The 15,539-nt window shown below is 49.7% G+C and overlaps 5 protein-coding genes across 5 annotated transcripts, besides 10 other annotated features; 2 read left to right on the forward strand and 3 right to left on the reverse strand.

Moving 5' to 3' along the window:
- The first annotated feature begins 605 nt into the window (after window positions 1–605).
- Window positions 606–752: a microsatellite.
- Window positions 753–900: 148 nt separating this feature from the next.
- On the forward strand, window positions 901–2,010 carry PVX_123895 (hypothetical protein, conserved; the record flags this gene model as incomplete). The annotated part of the gene is made up of 2 exons (XM_001617291.1): window positions 901–1,619; window positions 1,776–2,010. 2 exons carry the CDS (start codon window positions 901–903, stop codon window positions 2,008–2,010), a joined length of 954 nt encoding a protein of 317 aa, XP_001617341.1.
- A 135-nt stretch (window positions 2,011–2,145) lies between these two features.
- Window positions 2,146–2,202: a microsatellite.
- Window positions 2,175–2,282: a microsatellite.
- Window positions 2,283–2,291: 9 nt separating this feature from the next.
- Window positions 2,292–2,383: a microsatellite.
- Window positions 2,384–2,424: 41 nt separating this feature from the next.
- Window positions 2,425–2,511: a microsatellite.
- PVX_123900 (hypothetical protein, conserved) lies at window positions 2,430–3,531 on the reverse strand. Its single transcript, XM_001617292.1, has one exon. The coding sequence runs from the start codon at window positions 3,128–3,130 to the stop codon at window positions 2,522–2,524; it is 609 nt and encodes a 202-aa protein (XP_001617342.1). The 5' UTR covers window positions 3,131–3,531; the 3' UTR covers window positions 2,430–2,521.
- A 576-nt stretch (window positions 3,532–4,107) lies between these two features.
- On the forward strand, window positions 4,108–5,704 carry PVX_123905 (hypothetical protein, conserved; the record flags this gene model as incomplete). The annotated part of the gene is made up of 2 exons (XM_001617293.1): window positions 4,108–5,330; window positions 5,455–5,704. The coding sequence occupies 2 exons, from the start codon at window positions 4,108–4,110 to the stop codon at window positions 5,702–5,704; spliced, it is 1,473 nt and encodes a 490-aa protein (XP_001617343.1).
- Window positions 5,264–5,288: a microsatellite.
- Window positions 5,675–5,700: a microsatellite.
- A 142-nt stretch (window positions 5,705–5,846) lies between the features above and the next one.
- Window positions 5,847–9,785, reverse strand: PVX_123910 (hypothetical protein, conserved; the record flags this gene model as incomplete). Its single annotated transcript, XM_001617294.1, has 5 exons — window positions 7,089–9,785; window positions 6,821–6,925; window positions 6,482–6,642; window positions 6,194–6,275; window positions 5,847–5,905 (listed from the first exon to the last, which is right to left on the reverse strand). The coding sequence occupies exons 1-5, from the start codon at window positions 9,313–9,315 to the stop codon at window positions 5,847–5,849; spliced, it is 2,634 nt and encodes an 877-aa protein (XP_001617344.1). The 5' UTR covers window positions 9,316–9,785.
- Window positions 6,105–6,158: a microsatellite.
- Window positions 6,456–6,479: a microsatellite.
- Window positions 6,839–6,873: a microsatellite.
- A 749-nt stretch (window positions 9,786–10,534) lies between the features above and the next one.
- Window positions 10,535–14,885, reverse strand: PVX_123915 (hypothetical protein, conserved; the record flags this gene model as incomplete). Its single annotated transcript, XM_001617295.1, has 1 exon — window positions 10,535–14,885. Exon 1 carries the CDS (start codon window positions 14,717–14,719, stop codon window positions 10,535–10,537), a length of 4,185 nt encoding a protein of 1,394 aa, XP_001617345.1. The 5' UTR covers window positions 14,720–14,885.
- Between the last annotated feature and the right edge of the window lie 654 nt (window positions 14,886–15,539).

Raw genomic sequence — 15,539 nt, forward strand, 5'->3', positions numbered from 1 at the left:
CATCATGTTCAAATTTACAAACCCTTTGCAGATTAGCAAATTGGCGGTTTTCAAAATATGCCGACATTATATGTACTGTACATGCAACATGTTGGAGAAAAAAAAAAAAAAAAAAAAAAAGGTACATCGTATGGCACGATAACACCGTAGGATTTTTTTTTTTTTTTTTTTTTTTTTTTTCTGAACAGGTCAGGCAAATTTGACCAAAAAGTTTTGTCACCAATTTTTTGAAGTAGCCCCTTCAGAGATACATAGCAGTGGTAGTAACAGTAGGTTTTATTTTTACTTATTTTTTTTTCTCTTTCCTTCCTGCATTTTGTTCCACTGGGTTGGGGACGCAAGAGGGGGATAAAACTTCCTTCCAACCGGAGGAGCTGCGCCATTCCCGCTGAGCATTCCACAATTTTTTTTTTTTTTACCTGTTAATCATTTTGAAATTGGTTCACCGGGTTGGAAGAGGAGGAAGAGTTGGAAGAGTTGGTGGCGCTCCCCCAACTGGCAAATTAAATAAACAACACAGCGAGGTAGCCAGTGGGGGGGAGTTCACTCCGGTCTGTTTCGTCCCCAGTGGTTGAGCGGCCTTCGCAAACTTGCCATGGAAGCGCATTTTTTATTGTGCATACCCTTTTTGTAGCAACGTCACGCGTGTGTTCACAAGCCATACATATATCTCTGCAACGTCCGAAGAGGAGAAGGGATCACTTGGGCCAACCTGAAAAGCAATTAAACACAATCACACAGCGGTGTGTTCCCTGTGAGCAGCTGAACGATTGACCCAAATTAGCCACAACGCGGAAAGGAAAGGAAGCTCCAGAAAGGGTATACCCACTTGATAGGAAATCCCGCAAATAAATTTATACGCTTAAATACCTAGTGAGCTTCTCCCACCCACGTGTCAACATGAAGTTAGACAGAAAGAAGGACTTCAAAAAAAAACTTGTAACTTGCTTCTCTCTACTGCAAGTGTCGGACCCCATCAAGGTGATCGTCGATGAGACGTTCATCCACCTGTGCATTGTTCATAAAATTCCCATCAAGGAGGAACTAGCCAAATTAGTAAACAGGCAACTGATGCTGATGACCACAAAATGCATCTCCACCTGCGCCAAAAAAACGCATAATGAAGAAACGGCCTACGGAATTAGGAAGATAACTCATTACAAGTGCAACCACAATGGTGATCATGTGAGGAACTCCCTTAGCATGTTTTTAAAAAAGATGAAGGTTGAAAGGAACTCCCCCTTTTCGGTGAACAATTTTTTCGAAAATGAGGTCTCCGTGACGCATAACTTTGACAGTGTGTGCAATGTGAGGGGGCGTCCAGGAAGGGGGGAAGAAGCAAAGGGGGAGGAAGAAGTATCCAAGGAGGAAGAAGCACCAAAAGGAGAGGAATCACCAAAAGGAGAGGAATCACCAAAAGGAGAGGAATCACCCAAGGGGGAAGAAGCACCAAAAGGAGAGGAATCACCCGAGGGGGAGGAATTCCCAACTGGCAGAGAGACAGAGTGGCAAGTGGAGCTGACCGATTCCATGAAGTGCATAATCGATTTGGTAAAAAACAACAACGAGAAGAAGTTTTTCGTGGCAACCAACAATAACGAGTTGAGGTCCTTCCTCAGGTAGGCAGCAAAGCGAGCGGCGTCTGCATGCAGGTGTAACGCGTGCAGGTATACCGCGTGAACATTGGTACACTTGCATATGTGTTCATTTTGTCTGCCGCTCCGTTCATCGCCCCGTTCATCGCTCCGTTCATCGCTTCCTTCCCCCCCCCGCAGGAAGGTGTTCATCGTGCCCATCATCTACATCAGCGAGGGCGGCGCCATCAAGATGGAGAGCCTCTCCACGAAGAACACGAACAAGAAGGCGACCGTGGAGTTGCGCAAGATGAAGATGCTCAAGTGGGAGCGGGAGCTCAGGATGTCGGAGCAGAGGAGGGACAAGGATAAGGTGAAAAAGAGTGGGAACAAAAATGGGAGGAAAAAGAAGGCGAGGGGGCGAAATGGGAGGTAGTCGCGGGTAGTCGCGGGTAGTCGCGGGTAGTCGCGGGTAGTCGCGAGTAGTCGCGAGTAGACACTCCAAGTTCGCCCCGCAGAGGAAGCAAAAAGGGGTTCTTCCACTTCTACTTCTTTTTTTTTTTTTTTTTTTTTTTGTTATAACCCCCAACATGTTTGACCCCTCGTGCTGTGCACACATCTGCCTCTTTGCACAGGGTAGTTTTTTTTTTTTTTCTTTTTTTTGTAACGAATTAAATTTAATAACATTTGTGAGAGTTGCCTTTTGGCTGACTTTTTTTTAAAAATGTAAAACTTCATGGAAGGGATGCACCCAGGGGTGCGTCGAGGGAAACTGAAACAAAGTGGACACAAAAGGTGCCCCCCGGAAAGGAGGTGGGCATGTTGCAAAGTGGCTGTAAAGGGGGAGTGAGGATGGGGGGGAAAAAAAAAGGGAACGGGGGAGAGAGACTACTGCACTGCAACGTCAGGATTACTCCCCACGGGACACTAAAAAGGTTAAAAAAAAATCATATCTTTTTTAACAAATGATTTATCAAGTTCTTCATGATTGGCTGACCCCTCTTTGTTTTTTTATTTAATTTTTTAAACTTTTTAATCCTTATCATTTTTTTTTTTTTTTTTTCTTGTTCACTTTTCTGCATGGCTGCTTCTTTCTCCTTCACGTATAGCTCTCTCTCTTTCCTTTTCAGCGAAACTATGTTAATTTCTTTGCTGTACACAGATTTTACATGCTTCCCGTGGTTCTTCTTGTGTTGCTCTGTTTTCGTTTCACCCTCGCCGCTGTTCTTCCGTTTTGTGCTTACTGGGGAATCCTCCCTTTGGTCGTCTTGGCTGTCCTCTCCATGGGCAGGTTCTGTGTCTACCTGTGGCGCCGTTTCTTTCCCCTCTTCTGTGTTTTCTCCCTGCTGCGCATCCCGGTGGGCCCGCTCCGGCGTGAAGAAGAAGTCCTTTATGGGGTCGCTCCGAACCAACTCCTTCTTTGGCTCATCAGATTTCGCAAGCTTTTTGAACTTCCGAAGAAATTTCTGGTCCGTGAAATATTTGTTCTTCTTGCGAAGGTAGTTTTTGTTCTTTATGTGGCGGTTTTTGCTTGAAAAGAGGCTTCTCTTCTTCATTTTGGGGGGGGCACCAGTTGGAAGTTACGGTTTGGGAAGGGCACAAGTTGGCGGCTACGGTTTGGGGAGAGCATTTCATTTTACGTTATCTTGTCGTACCCTGTTGGGTCATCCCTATTTCGTTTTACTCTCCTTTGTTGCTTATGCTTAACATTGGTGATGATAAAAATTTTTAATTTCTGTCGAGCGCACTCCTCTCTTTTCGTGGACCATGGGCGGTATTTTTAATCACCAGGTTTGCTCCAAATTTTGGGTAAACTGCAAAATGGGAAGAGCTACTTCACCGTTTAGCAGTTTAAGAAGTGGCTTCCTATTAGTTTGCCCCTCGGGTGGGAAGAAGAGGCGTTTCTTGTGAGGCGGAATGCCAAATGGGAAATATGGGAAATGATAACGCAGCGGGTATTTTTTTTTTTTTTTTTATTTTTTTTTTTGTTCATACGAAATGGGCACTTTTGGCTAGCTCCGCAAGGTAAAAAAAAAAAAAAAAAAAAAAAAGTCGCATTGACGCTGCAACCGTTACAGCAGAAAGAACCACGTGGTGGATTTGTTTGTTTTCTCCTTTCCTACAAACTGTTTGAATAAGCGAGCGGAAAAGGAAAAAAAAAAAAGGGAAGAATACCTCCCTTGGTATGCATTCACTTTGCTGAATAGCTTTTTTTTTTGTACAGCCACTTAAATAACGTGGCGGGAATACTTTTTTTATTCACGAAAGTGGGAGGGAGGCCACATGCGGGAGCACTCCTGTCGAATGCGGCAGCCCCTGCATTTGCCAACAAACGAGAGCAGCTGTCATTCATCAGGGTTGCAGTGGGATATCAGCGCGAGGGCAAACGTGGAGGCAAAAAAGTAAACAAAATAAAACAAAATAAAGCGTAAAAATACCCCTTTGCGAGACAGCAGCGAAGTCTCTGCATACCAGTGGGAAGAGTCCCCCAAAAAAAAAATACCATTTTTACAAAACGGTAGATGATGTTACCATGGAAGGGAATTTTTCAACGCAGAAAAAAGCACCCGTGGGGATCAAAAAACCAAACGGTGGTAAACATATAATTAGAGGGAGGAGAGGAGGTGCTCCTCACAAGGTGGGGAAGGAGATGGGGAAACAGAAAGGAAGACCAAATGGCGAAGGGGAGACGGAGTGGGACGCATCCTCCAACAGGAACGGGTATAACCCCCGGATGAAGGGGAAAGGAGTCCACCCCAGATTTAATAGTAGCCTTTTCCGAAAGGGTCAGCAAAGTGGCAACATGGGGGGAGTAACTGGGAAGGGAAAGCACCAGGGGGGCCTCCATGGGGGGGGAAGAAAAAGCACAAGTGGAGCGGCCAATAAGGGTTCCAACCAGGGTGGCAACAAGGACGATGGAAACGACCCACACACACTTGGCGACGCGTACTACTACGACAATGAGAGCTCGGCGGTGAGCGAGGGAGAGGCCCCCCCCACGGGGCCAATCAGCCACGCAGAGGAAAACACAAGTCGAAAGGAGCCCCGCATTAACAGTGACCAGCAGCCGACCATGGATTACGTGGAGTATGTGAGCAGCCTCAAAAAGGGGGAAGATCCAAACAGTGATGAAAGGAAAACATTGCACACCTCCGAGGGGAAGGACGAGGTTGGTGGGGAAGCTCCCAATGGTGAGCAGCAAAAGGGAGGCGGTGAGGAACAAGATGGAGCTGATGAGCATCAAAATGGGGCTGATGAGCAACAAAATGGAGCTGATCACCGACGGGGAGTGTTCAACATTTTCCTTCTGTTCTGCCCCCTCGCTGTCACCAGCATAAGAAACAGACGGTGCGTCATAAATGCCGATGAGCACATGTCGTTTCTGCAGAACAAATTGAAGAGCGTGGAGAGTTTGCTGGCATGTGCAAGGAATGCAAAGGAGAGTGCATTCCTCAGGAGCAAAGCGGAAGCAGTAGAAAATAAGCTGAAGAACGTACGGCTGGATGTCCTTTTCTTTACTTTGCTCTGCTTACGAGACAGTGTTATTAACAAAAGGGGTCGGCTGCAAATATATTTGCATACAGTAAACGGGTTACTAATTTATGTGTCTCCATCATTTCGGGTGCCTCGAAGTTTTTCCCTTTTTAAAAAAGTCATGTTGAATTTGATGCTGCGGAACGTGGTGCTCGACCCGGGCGGGCGGCCCCTCCTGAAGGTCCTGCCCCACCCGGTGCAGCGCTACGTGGGGTCCTCCGTGTAAGATGGGAGCGTCAAAAAAGAGAGAAAATAAAAGAGATACATACATAGTTGCAGCGAGAGAGAAACAACTCGCAGCTGCCGCTATCCATCGTGCCCCCCTTTTTCTCTCCCCCCTCTGCAGGTGCATCGGAATTTCTCACATGGGCTTCCCCGCGGATGTTAAAAAGCTATCGAAGCAGATAAAGGAGACAAAGAATGATTATTCATTTTTCCTTTCTCTCTCCAGCGCATACGACTTGACACATTTTATTGAATCCATTTCGAGGACCCACTCGGAGTGCTTCCCCTTCGACTACGTTGTGCGCGTTTCGGACCTCCCCCTGTCTACGGTTGCCGTTTGTTCCAAGCTGACGCATTTTTTAAATGACTAACTGGGGGGGGATGCGCTCCGTCCCCCCGCTGTCCTCCCGCTGTCCTCCCGCTGTCCTCCCGCTGTCCTCCCGCTGTCCTCCCGCTGTCCTATTTGTGCCCTCCTTCCGCTTGCTTCCCCCTGACCGCCGCTCAACCATCCCGTCAGTTAAAACTCTTCCGCTTCAGCTCCTCGAAGGGAGTTACCCGATTGGCGATGTTGACTGAAGGGGGTGATGAACGAAATGGGTGTCAGGGCCACCACCGGTGGGGGGCGCAGCCATGTTACATCTGTTCATGTGTGAGAAGGTTTGCGCTCGTTTTTGCGCTCCTTTATGCGCTCATTTTTGCGCTCCTTTTTGCGCTCCTTTTTGCGCTCCTTTTTGCGCTCCTTTTTGCGCTCCTTTTTGCGCTCCTTTATGCGCTCATTTGTGCGCTCATTTGTGCGCTCATTTGTTCGCTCCTTTTTGTGGGCCCTTTGGTGGGCCCCTTTTCTTTTTCGTCATGGTTACCCCCGAAGAGGTGGAAGTCCTCCCCCGATTCCTCCCCCGATTCCTCCCCCGAGCTGTCCGCCGGCGGGTTGTCCACGTAGGCCTACAGGAGAAGGGTGGTGTAGCGATGGTGTAGCGATGGTGTAGCGGAGGGGTAGCGACGGGGTAGACATGGCGGCGAAACGACCCTCAAGTGCTACGCCGGCACAGGTGCAAACTGTACGAGGAGGGCACAGACTACTGCGTCGAAGGACAGTAATGTGCCCCTATAGCCGCTCTCCTTTTTCCGTTTTTTTTTTTTTTTTTTACTTGGTCCCTCTGCAGACAGCCGAGCAAAAAGTGGCTGACTATCTTGTTGTGCACGTCGAGGGGCAAGTCTGCAAACTTCCCCGTAACAAAATTGGCAAAGCTTTTTTTTTCCTCGTGGATGTAATTGGCTAGTTGGGAGACGCCTCTGCGTTCCTCCACCCCTGCGAATGGGCAGTTGGAAGGGGGCAGATGGAAGTGATCCATTTGGAGTGATCCATTTGGAGTGACCCATTTGGAGTGACCCATTTGAAGCGATAAATTCGCAACCCGTCGTGGGTCAGCGACAGTGACCGCAATGTATGGCCCGCTTCCTCTTTACGATCGGTGCAAGCGGCGTACCCAACGACTTGTGGGGGAGTTGCTCCAAGAGGGGGGCGCTCCCGTAGCTCCTGAGGGGCTTCTCCTTGGGGGCGGCCTCCGCGGTTTTGCTCCGCGCGAGGTTGGCTGGGAGGGGGGGGAAGTTGTGCAGGGTGTGTGAGGGGGGAGATACGCAAGGGGGTGCAAATTGGCATGCAGTTTGATAGGCAGTTTGACGTGCAGATTGACGCGCATTGGGGTGCACACAGACGCCTGGCGCGCCGCTTCACCGCGGTGCCACTCGGTTTACTTCGCGCCCGCTGGAGCTGCCCCTTGAGGATGTCCTTCTTCCTGGTGAGGGCGTCAATTTGGTGGCCCAGCTGCGACAGGGCCTGCAGGTCCCCGGGGTTGGTTCTCCTCTTGGCGTAATTGAGCGTATCGATTTCCCGCTGAATGGAGCAGATTTCCCTCTGCACGGTGATACGCGAAATGGGCACAGCGTCCAAGCTCTTCCTGTTGGTAAAAATTTCGTGGAAGCTTTGCTTCTTCTTCATCTCCACCAGGTCCTGAATTTGTCTCTCTGTGTATCTGAAGTTTTTTAAGTCTTCAATTTTTTCTCTTAAAAATTGATGGAACTTTTTTAACACTTGTATATCCACGGCAAATAATTTGATGCAGTTATACTCATCCACGGAGAACCTCTGGTCAGATATATTATTGAGTTCGCATAGGAAGGTACCTCCTCCACCGTGGGGGAGGGGGGGGGAACTACTACTGTCCTGTGAGGTTAACTCATTTATTTGTAGCTTCTTATTTTTAATCATCTGACTCTTCAGTCGGGGGAAGAAGTGGGGACTCAGCATGCTCTCCAGGTGGGCAACTTGGAACTTCACGTTTGTGTGTCTGTCGATGCAGAAGTAGCTTTCGCTCTTCACCACGTTGGTTATGAAGAAGATGTTCGTTTGGCTGTTCGGGGGGGGCAGCTCACTGGGGTTACTTCCCATTGAGTTGCTTCCCACTGGGTTACTCCCAACAATGTTACTCCCAACCGGGTTGCCTCCCACTGGGTCACTCCCAATCGGGTCATTTTTAGTCCCCTCCCCGCCGGCCAACCCAACCAGGAGACCCACGTCGTTCACTTTCACCAAATGGCCAATGATGTGGTAGGCAAAATTCACATGCTCACTCATGTCGAGGAGGAAAGTTTTTTTCAATTGAAAGTAGGTGATAATTTCGTATGTCATATATTTATACACATCTAGTTTTATTTTTTTTTCTTCTTTGTAAATTTGTATTAACCGTTCAGGCGTTTGTGTCTCCTTTGCAAAGGGGTCTCCCTTCCCTTCTCCGAGGTGGTAGTGGTGGTCACTTGCGTCCCTCGAATCTTCGAAGAGTCTCTTCCCTTGGTGGTGATCCTTCGTGGCGCTCCTGCTTCGCGTGCGCGTTTCCCGCGTCTTTCTCTCACCGCGGGGGGGGCGGCTGACACGGCTGTCGCAGCTACTGTGGCTGTCTCTGCTGCTAACGCTGCCACCGCTCCCCCCGCTATCATCATAGTCGGAATGCCTACGACGAAGTGCCTCTTTACCCTCGTGCACGTGGGACCCCTTCCTGAGCACCTTCTTTCTCTTGCTCCAGTCCTCTCTCTTCTCCCCCCTGTCATTCGGGTAGAGTTCATTCCTCTCATCTGACGTGGTCGCATCGATTTTTTTGCTAACTCCCCCCTGTGTGTGTAGGGTCTCCTTTTTCTTCACTTTATTTTTTACGCTCTTCTTTCTACGAAAAGAGTCCTCTGACGGGGAGGACTCCGCTGTCTCGCTGCCCACCTTGCTTAAGCGTCTTCCCTTAACGCCATCCCCTTTGGGGCCGCTCTTCAATCTACCTGTTTGGTAATCAATCGGTTCGTTTTCTCCCCGTTTGGTTGCCTCTCTCTCCTGCATCTGCGATTGGGAAGAATCTTTTCCTTTTCTAAACTCATCATGTGAGTCATTGCTGTGTAGGTCTCTCTCCACGGCGGAGCTGGCAGTGGTACCTCCCCTTCCAATTTTCGAGCTCTGTTTATTTTGTTTTTTTCCTGCTGTTACCCCTTCTTTGGTGGGCCTACTCAACATGTCTGCCTTATCCACCTGGGGGGGGGCAACTTTCTTCTTCCCCTTCACCAGTGCCGCCTTACCCCCCTGCACCACCTGGTTGGCGTCATCGTCTTGATCTGCCGTTCTTTCCACTTGAGACTGGGGCTTCAGTTTTTTTAGGAGAATTCTCCGATGTTCCTTTATCATGTGTTCTTCATGTCTCTTCGCGAGGATAAGTTCCCTTTCGTATTCTGGGAGGTCCTCCAGGTCGCTCATTTGGTCTTGACTGTCCGAGGCGTCATCCTCCTGGGGGAGGCCTTCATCCACTTGGTTAGGTGAACCCTCCTTTGGTTCGCTCTCCCCACAACTGCTTGCGCTGTGGGGGCCCCCGCCCTGCTCGCTCCCCTCGCTTCCTCGCCCTTCATCCTTTTTCTTTTTTTTTTTCTGCGCGCGGCTCCCCTTCTCCATTGCGGATTCATTCGGGGGGGGCGTCCGGAAGAGCAAATCGTTGCGAGTCTTCACGCATGCGGTGGGCACTCCGTTAAGCGGTCACTCTGTTAAGCGGTCACTCTGTTGGGCGGTTACTCCGCCGAGCAGTCACGTGGACCGGGAGGAAGGCCACCTATCAAACGGGCTGCCCTGTTGCTTTCCTTTCCTTCACTTTCTTAACTTCGATGAGCCTTCTTAAGGAGACTCTCCCCCCATACTGTGCCTCTGCACGGTGGACCAGAGTTCCCCTCCAAAAAAAAAGGCCAACGCAGCACCTCCACGTTCGGTTAGCCCCTTTGTGCTAACAGCTTAGGGCCCCGTCACGAACTGCATCGGCAGGCGGCAGTTGCGCATCACCTTAATCTGGGAGAACTCCAACGGGGGGGTTCTTTCTTTAAACGGTTTCACCGCAGCGGGAAATTAATTATTTTTCTTTTCAGCTTCACCGCAAAGGGGAGAAAAAAAAAAAAAAAAAGGCGCTAGGACTTACGGGGCTAAAATAGAGAGGGTGACCATGGGGGCAGGACCGCCGAGTCGTTTTCACGGAGTTGTATTCGCTGCTAAACGGAGGAGTTTTTTCCCCCCCTGTGGGAGTCCCACGGACGTCTTCCAACCAGTGAGCAGTGAAGCGGTAGAAGCGGTAGAAGCGGTAGAAGTGGTAGAAGCGGTAGAAGCGGTAGAAGCGCATGCCGCGTGCCCCCTTGCGAGGCATCCGAACAATTTTAAGAGACACACTTCTCCAATTAAACAAAAAATGAGCCATTCGAATTAAGTCACCGTGGGAGATGAACACCAACACATGGGGGGCTGCGCGCTGGCCGCCCCAAGGCAACTCGTTTGGGTTGCCTCCAAAAGGTATGCTCATGAGAAGAGAAAAAAAAAAAAAAAAAAAAAAAAAATTCACACCGAATGGAAAAATTTAACAAACAGCACCAACGTTTGTGGTGGGAAGGGAAAAAAAAAAGGACACGGGTGGGCAGCAATGCGGTTAGCAGCTCGGTTAGCAGCTTGGTTAGCAGCTCGGTTAGCAGCTCGGTTAGCAGCTTGGTTAGCAGCTTGGTTAGCAGCTTGGTTAGCAGCTCGGTTAGCAGCTCGGTTAGCAGCTCGGTTAGCAGCTTGGTTAGCAGCTCGGTCTGCAACGCGGTCGCACATCGCTTCATTCGCCGCTTCGCTCACCGCTTCACTGGCCGCTCCCCCCCTAGAGGTAATACTTGACGATGTGGCTGGAGCGGAGAACCGTCTTGAAGATGTTCACAAATTCGGTGCACTCGTCGGCGGGCTGGTCGGGCAGGCCCTGGGTGACCAGCCTCTGCCGCACGGCACTCAAGAGGCAATTATACTTGTCGTCCCACTTGGCCTCCTCCTTGGACCTTTCCTCCTCGCTAACCTCGATGAGGCTGTACTCTTTTCTTTCTTCTTCGTCTTCCATTTTTAGAAGTTCGATGGCGTGGTCCGTGTGGGGTGACTCCAGGAGGGGTGGTCGGTCAAGAAGGGGCGGTTGTTCCAGTAGGCGGTGTTGTTCCAGCTGGTCATGCTGGCCGTGCTGCTCCACCTGACCGTGCTGCCCCTGCTGCCCCTGCTGACCGCGCCCATCGAACAGATGAGGGAGCCTCTGCCCGTTGGTCAAAATGGAGAGCTGCGACATCTGGAGCCTCTTCTGCAAAATGTTGTTGGAGGTGTTCAGGGGAAGCATCAGGGAGAGGATCATGAGGGACTTAATTAAAAAGGGGTAGTTCTGGGGATACACGAGGTGCATTCTCTGTTTCGAAAAAATGGGAGACTCCAAAAGAAAAATTAAATTGTCCAGCTGATGGTAGAAATCAGAATTAAGGCTCAACAGGGATAGGTAGGAACAGATGAGGTAGGCCAGCTGGTACTTCTCTAACCATAGGAGGAACGAAATGGAAGAAATGGGGTTCCTCAACCAGGCAATCAAAATGAGGGAGAAGAGCGAATATTGCTTCTTAAGGAAAAGGGCATTTCTTAAGTATTTGGTCTCCTCCGACGTTAGAAGCACCCAACTTAGCACTTGAATGAATTTCATTACAAAGGGGACGTTCTCCTCACCAATTAGAGAGTAGCAGAGGTAGGCAAAGAACTTCTTATTGTTCAGGCAGCGTGTTATGTGTTGGACGATCACCTTCCCCTTGTGAATGAGCAAATGGTCATCGTTGCGAAAGAGGGCAATCAGATTTTTACTCACTTGCTCGTAGAAATGAAACTTATTTTCCACGGTGGAACACATGGCCGAGAGGACCGTTAGGGAGAGGAGCACCACCTGCTTGTCGTTGCTTCGGAGACACTTAAACACGCAGGTGAGTATTTCGTCGTTGTGCTTCTTTACCACTTCGCTTTTGTAGATGAGCATTTCTATTAGCCACTGCAGGCAGATGATCACTGGGTAGATGCTCCGCTTGTCTAGATTATCTTGGAAGGGGTCCTCCTCCGGGTCCGAGGGAGGGTCGCCGCGTGGGTGCGCCTCTCCGTCTGCCTCTCCTCCTACACCGCTTGCCACACCGCTAGTCACACCTCTAGCCACACCGCTCGTCACACCTCTAGCCACACCGCTAGTCACACCTCTAGCCACACCGCTAGCCACACCTCTAGCCACACCGCTAGCCACAGCGATGCCCCCCCCCTCGCTGGCGTAGCCGTGGCGGCTCCCCCGCTGGGCCAGCTTCCTAATGTAGTACGCCTCCGTCTTGAGGGGGTCGCGCACCGGAATGTTCTTCCCCCTCAGTTCGCTCATCAGCCTCTCGTGCCTCTGCAGGAACTTGGCGTTGTAGCTGTTGCGCGGGGGGGGGCCCTCACCAGCCCCTTCCCCCTGCTGAGTTTCCCTCTGCTGCGTCTCCCTATGCGGCTCGTTCGTCTGGATGTCATCGCCTCCGCCATCGCCGCCTCCTTCACCATCGCCATCTCCTTCACCATTGCCATCTCCTTCACCATTGCCATCTCCTTCACCATCGCCTTCACCTGCACCACCGCCGCCAGTCAGGGGCGTGTGCGCCCGCGCCCCCCCCTGGCCACTCCCCGTCACGGGGGCGCCCTCTTTGCTTCTCCCCTCCTCCGAGGACTCCCCCTCCGGGTAAAACAGGTTGTAGGACTCGTAGCTGAAGGCGTCGCTTCCTCCGCCACGATTGCCTTCCGGTGAGTGCGGTTCGTCTGCCCTGTCTGCCCCGTCTGCATCGTCTGGCTTGCCGGCCAGGTTGGACTCCCCCGATTCGCTCCCGCGGGAGGGGTCCTTCCCCCGCTGGCTTCTCCCCTCCGGGGTGTGCTCGTTCCTTGGCTGGCTTCTCCTCTCCAGGGTGTGATCACTCCCTGGTTGGCTCCTCCTCTGCGGGGTGTGCTCGGCGCCCCCCTTGGCGCGCCTGCTCGCGTGCAGCGGTTTGCTCCTCCGGTGGTTGATTTCTCGCGGTGATTTTGCTTCGCTCGTCTGGTTCGCCGCTCGTGTTTCTCTCGTTCGGTTCGCCGCCCCCATTCCGCCCGTCTGCTCTGCCGCCCCCGCTTCGCTCCCGTGGGTGCCTTCGTTCCGCCCGGAGAGCTCGACCTTGCTGATGGTGCTGCAGATGATGGCACACACGAGCTTGGTCAAAAGCGGCGCGCACTTCATCTGCGAAAATTTGATGAAGCTGATCAGAAGCTCGCTGCACTTCCTAGCAGTGTAGTGGATGTCGAAATGCAGATGAGCTGTGCAGGCGATAATCCTTTTAATCAACTCGCAAAGGAAAAAATTATTTTTCTTTACACTTCTAAAGATATTATAAAAATGAACATTTAAAATTTGAATGAAATAATAAAGCCAAAGGAGACACTTATGCTTTATAATGGTATTTTTGTGAATACAAAATTCAATAAAAATAAAAGCGATGTGTTTAAAAAATGACCTGACTTGTTCATAATTTGAAGTGCTAATTTTATCAACGTACAAATCGAGACATTGATTTGCTTGCCTTTGAATGTCTCTGTTTTGATCTGCCAACATAAAAAAAAGGTCACTAATGAAGAAGTGGAAGTACTCAAATAGGTTAACCGTTTTGATATTCTGAAAGAGGAGCAGCCAAGATAGGATGACTTGCCTCGCGTTGGGATTTTCTATGCCAATCCTTTCTTTCAAAATGAAAATAATTTTGTAAATATTAAAAACATTATTGTATGAACAAGTCAGGTCTTTTAATAAATTGTCAAGAAAGGCTCCTCCACTTTTGACATTTGGACAAGAATCGGAAAAAATGCGAAACAGGCAATCAAAAATATCCTCGATATGATAAAAAACTACGCTTTTGGACACTTTGCAAAGATTATACAAACTTTCGCACACATAGTATCTCACCTTCGAGTCAGGGTCACTTACGCATGACACGATTATCTTCAAAATGATGGAGAAGTAAAATTTTATTTGTGTATCTACAGTGATCGAGATGAAGGCCAAGGCTATCAGTCCTCCACATCTTTCCGTGGGGTTAATACTTTGAATAAACTTTTCCTTCAAAAAATGTATTATGCTGATTACCTTCCTATTTTGGTATTTATTCGCGACGTTCTCTACGTCGGTATCATGTTCATACAATATTTTATTCACCTGACTCAGTTGGCTCCACTCGTCTGATTTGCCTGACTTGTTCATATTTTTTTTTTTTTTTTTTTCCATTTGGATCATCTCTGAGGGCGTCATGGCGGACATTCCCCGGTCAAACTTGCCGTTAAACAGACCAGTTGACTTCCCGATCGCCGCGTCAATATGGCAATTCTCTTGGAACTTCTCCAGGAGGAGTTTCTTAATTATTTCGGACCCCAGGAGGAGCTTCTCTTCGCTCGGCTCCTTCAGCAGGCTGCTTCGCTTCTCCACTTCTCGGGATTTTCTCTTTTCCCGATGGTTGTCCTGTTCGATGTTAACCTGGTTGGTTGTCTTCCACTGATCTGCGCTCACCTCGTTGGTTGTCTTCCACTGATCTGCGCTCACCTCGTTGGTTTTCTCCCCCTGTTCGATGCTCACCTCGTTGGTTGTCTTCCCCTGCTCTGCGCCCACCTCGTCGGTCCTCTTCCCCTGCTCGGTGTAGTCCCTAAAGTAGTGCTCACTGTTTGCCACGTCCACCTCCGTCTGCGAATTCACCCCCTCAAATGTGTGCACATCCTTGTGTGCAAAGTTGCTGTATTCATCTGACGCCCTTTCATCTGGGCCACACTCATCGATTATGTAATCCACCTGCATCTGTTCATCTTCCTTTTCCTTCAGCAGCAAAAGTTTCACCACCTCCGCGATTTCCTGCGCCCCCTTTTTCCTCTTCTCATATGTTTTGTCTCCAAGCAACTTTTGAATGTTCACGTTGATTACGTCTTCCTTGGCCTCATTTTTCTCGAGGCCCTTGATTAGGCTGAGGAACATGGCTCCGTGTGGGGGGGGAAAATCGCCTCCCCAAAGTGGAAAATGTATTCACAAAAGGGGCTCTGCAAAGGGAGTTCTTCAAAGGGCTGGTCAGGAAGAGGGAAGCGCACACTCCGGCATTTGCAAAGAGCTCAGCGGGGGTGATCAATCCTGCAAAGACTTCACCTGGTTGTTAGGTCGCCGCCATATGGCATATCACAGGGTGAAAGAAAAGAAGCAGAAGAAGCAGAAGCAGAAGCAGAAGCAGAAAAAACGTTAAAGCAAAACTCGTGTGGGGAAAATCTACACCACACGAATACGCGCCACGCAAAGGAGGGAAGTCACCAAACGAAACAAAGTACCAATTAAAAATGAAGAAAAAAAAAAAAAAAAAAAAATACCCAAATGACAGATAAGTTGGGGACTGACATACGATTGTACATCCACTTGACGCTGAAACGAAGTTGACAATTTTGTGTTCGTAATGTGGCAACATGAGGTAGGCACATACGCATGTTGAGTAATAAGAAAAAAAAAAAAAAAAAAAAATTCGGGGGAAACGCCCTGAGCTGCTGTACTACCCCCTCCGCCAGAGTGGCAGCGTGAAAATTGCACACGTGGAAGTGTCATTTAAAGAAGCATTTGTGCTGCTTGCTCACAGATGTGCTTTGCGCGTACGTATGCACAGGCGGCATCCGGCAGTAGCCCGATAGTCACCACGACAGTCACCCGGCAGTAGCCCCGATAGTCACCGCGACATTCACCACGACAGTCGCTCCCAAATGTGCTCCCTTATGTGGGCACTTACGAGATGACCTGCTGAGGGTACAAACCTGCGCGG

Source organism: Plasmodium vivax, chromosome 14 (genome assembly GCF_000002415.2).
Source record: "Plasmodium vivax chromosome 14, whole genome shotgun sequence".
In the NCBI taxonomy this organism is placed as follows: domain Eukaryota; phylum Apicomplexa; class Aconoidasida; order Haemosporida; family Plasmodiidae; genus Plasmodium; species Plasmodium vivax.